Raw genomic sequence first — 2,780 nt, 5'->3', positions numbered from 1 at the left:
ATCACCGAACTCTTCTCATTAATAGTATCTTTAAAAAGTTCAAGTACAGAATTAAGTGGAAAGTTTTAATAGCTTGTGGGTACGTATACTTGATATTCTTAGCTGCAGAGAGGGACAGCATCAGTTATAATATTAAAGAAAAACAGGCATAAATCTAGCTGTAAGCAGAGCCATATAAAAGAGTTAATTTAAGTCAATCATTTCCATGAGCTTTGCTTTTATTCAAAAATTTTATTTTCTATACAGCCTATTTTGCTTTCAAAATAATAGGGTTTAGCTGTTAGTCATTCTAACCATTCAAATACAAACGTTAAAGTTTGAATGCTTGTTGTAAACCTTTCAGGGTGATAAATGAAAGATAATAACCCCTTGATCAATGTAACTTTTTATTTATTCATCTGGGAACACGGCAAGGATATCATAGGCAACAACACCGCCTAGGAGAACATGGATTCCACATAAACTGTTTTGGCAGAAACACACATTTAAATAATCATCCAAATCACCACCTCACTATTTCTATCTTAAGAAACAAAACAAAACAAAAAAAGAAACAAAACCCCAAAAAACAACAGAGAAAAAAACCCCATAAGATCTGAACAGACAAACAGCCCAGAATTTTTTTCTATTTAATGTCTATGCCAGCCACATCTGTCCCTGATTTTAGAAGTGGTAATACCTAGCACTGACGATGGCACCTTTCATTTGCAAACACACGTTATAAACATGAACTGACCGTAATTATACCACAATACCTCAGCACAGCTAATCAACACGACTGCCTGGTCCTCTCTCAGCCTGGGGAAGTGCTGCATTAAGTTTGTGCCGCCAGCTCCCTGTATGACAATGTCTACATCCTGCAAAGTGCTACATGTAGAAGTGAGTTTAGCATGAAGTGACCGACCAAACTACAGCATAAAATCAAGCAGGTTTTTCCACTCAGTGCTAATATTTTGTTGTATAATCCAAGAAGGACTGACCAGGGCAGGATGCAATTTAATGTAAACCATTTGGAGTGAAAGGTGTTATTTTGCCTAGCGAAATCTCCCCCTCACAGTCAAGCTCACAGACAGAGTCAGTGGCAATCTCGTGGTCAGGGGAGATCTGGGACATCCTATCAAAAGGGTCCTCGCGGTTTTCCTCACAGTCAACCACATTTGGGATCATGTTAACATAAGCAGTCACTATCTCCTTATGGAAAAGGGTGTCCTGGTTGTAAGAGATAAGCTCATTGCTTATATTAACAGTCTCCACTGGAGTACTAGAGCAAAACTGACCACATCCCAGGAGGTTGGAGAAGACCTTTCTAAAGTCAGCATTGAAGGCATAGATGATGGGGTTGAGAGAGGAGTTGGCCCAACCAAACCAGACGAAGATATTAAAGGTGGTCTCACTGACGCAGGGAAGACCAGCGTGGGGGTCACTGGGTGGGCTCTCGCAGAAAGGAACCATGCAGTTCAAGATGAAGAATGGCAACCAGCAGCAGACAAAGACACCCATGATGACAGAGAGAGTCTTCAACACCTTGGTCTCTTTCCTGATGGAGGACTTGAGGCTTGTGTGATGGTGGCAGTCAACGTGGCTGCTCCGGCAGCTCTGTGCATGCTCAGCTGCCCTCTCCAGGGAAGAGATCCGACGAATCTGCACCTGGGCAATGCGGTAGATTCGAGTGTATGTAACTATCATGATAGCCACGGGGATATAAAAACTGATCAAGGAGGAGGAAATAGCATAAGTCCTGTTGAGGCTGGAGTCACAGCTCTCTGATGGTCCGGTGAGGGTATCATTGCTGCCAGAGGTCCCATCAGAGGGTCTCATTGCTGCTAATGCCACCCACGTGGTGCTCATGTCTTCCGCCCAGGTGGTGACAGCACCTGCTGCTGCCCAGCCAGTGCCAAATCCATCCCCAATATCACCAGCAGCAGCAACATCCCCACCTTTGTGCCAGTTGAGCTGGACAGGGATGAAGGAGATGAGCACAGACAAAGCCCATGCCACGCTGATCATCACCAGCGCCAACCGTTGGGTCATCTTCCTCTCATAGCGGAAAGGGCTGGAAATAGCCCAGTACCTGTCCACGCTAATCACACACAGGTTCAGAATGGAGGCCGTGGAGCACATGATATCGAAGGCCACCCAGATGTTGCAGAAGGCCCCAAAGGGCCAGTACCCGGCCACCTCAGCCACCGCCTTCCAGGGCATGACTAGAAGAGCCACCAGCAGGTCCGAGACAGCCAGGGAGACGATGAAGATGTTGGTGACCTTGCTCCTCAAGTGCCGGTAGCGGACGATGGCCGCGCACACCAGCACGTTCCCGAAGAGCGTCCAGAGGATGAGGAGAGCCAGCAGGCTGCCCGCCGCCACCTGCGCCGCCCCGGGGACGCCCGACGGTTCCCGCGCCCCGACGGGGGGTCCCGCCGCCGGCGGCAGCGGGCTCTGGCCGCCCCGCAGCATGGCTGGCGGCTCCCGCCGGCGGCGGGGCGGCGGCGGCGGCCGGGACGCGCCGAGCAGCCAGCGCCGCCCGGCCCCATGGGGCCGCTGCCCCCCCGCCCCGCCGCCACCCCTGCCGGGACGGATCCCCCCCCCCGACCCGCCGCTGCTCCGGCGGCCCCGCTCCGCGACTCAGCGCGGGTTCCCCTGCTCGGGGGGTCTCGGCTCCGCGCCCCGCTGCTCCCGCCGGGGATCTCCGCTCCGCAGTTCGGCGCGTTCCTCTGCTCGGGGTCTCGGTTTGGCTACCCGCCCCGCGTCCCCCCGACCCCAGCCTGCGCTCCCCGCTCGGC

At 51.9% G+C, this 2,780-nt stretch overlaps 1 protein-coding gene across 1 annotated transcript; it reads right to left on the bottom strand.

Annotated features, from left to right (window-relative positions):
- Nucleotides 1-373: 373 nt before the first annotated feature.
- DRD5 (dopamine receptor D5) lies at nt 374-2,562 on the bottom strand. Its single transcript, XM_063335859.1, has one exon. It carries the CDS (start codon nt 2,452-2,454, stop codon nt 997-999), a length of 1,458 nt encoding a protein of 485 aa, XP_063191929.1. The 5' UTR covers nt 2,455-2,562; the 3' UTR covers nt 374-996.
- Nucleotides 2,563-2,780: the final 218 nt, after the last annotated feature.

The sequence above is a fragment of the Chroicocephalus ridibundus genome, chromosome 5 (assembly GCF_963924245.1).
Source record: "Chroicocephalus ridibundus chromosome 5, bChrRid1.1, whole genome shotgun sequence".
Classification (NCBI taxonomy): domain Eukaryota; kingdom Metazoa; phylum Chordata; class Aves; order Charadriiformes; family Laridae; genus Chroicocephalus; species Chroicocephalus ridibundus.
The sequence above is the reverse complement of the archived record's forward strand: the minus strand, read 5'-3'. Positions and strand labels throughout refer to the sequence as shown.

Excerpts from the sequence above, each read along its gene's own strand:
- DRD5 (XM_063335859.1), bottom strand. The coding sequence starts at position 2,454 with ATGCTGCGGGGCGGCCAGAGCCCGCTGCCGCCGGCGGCGGGACCCCCC.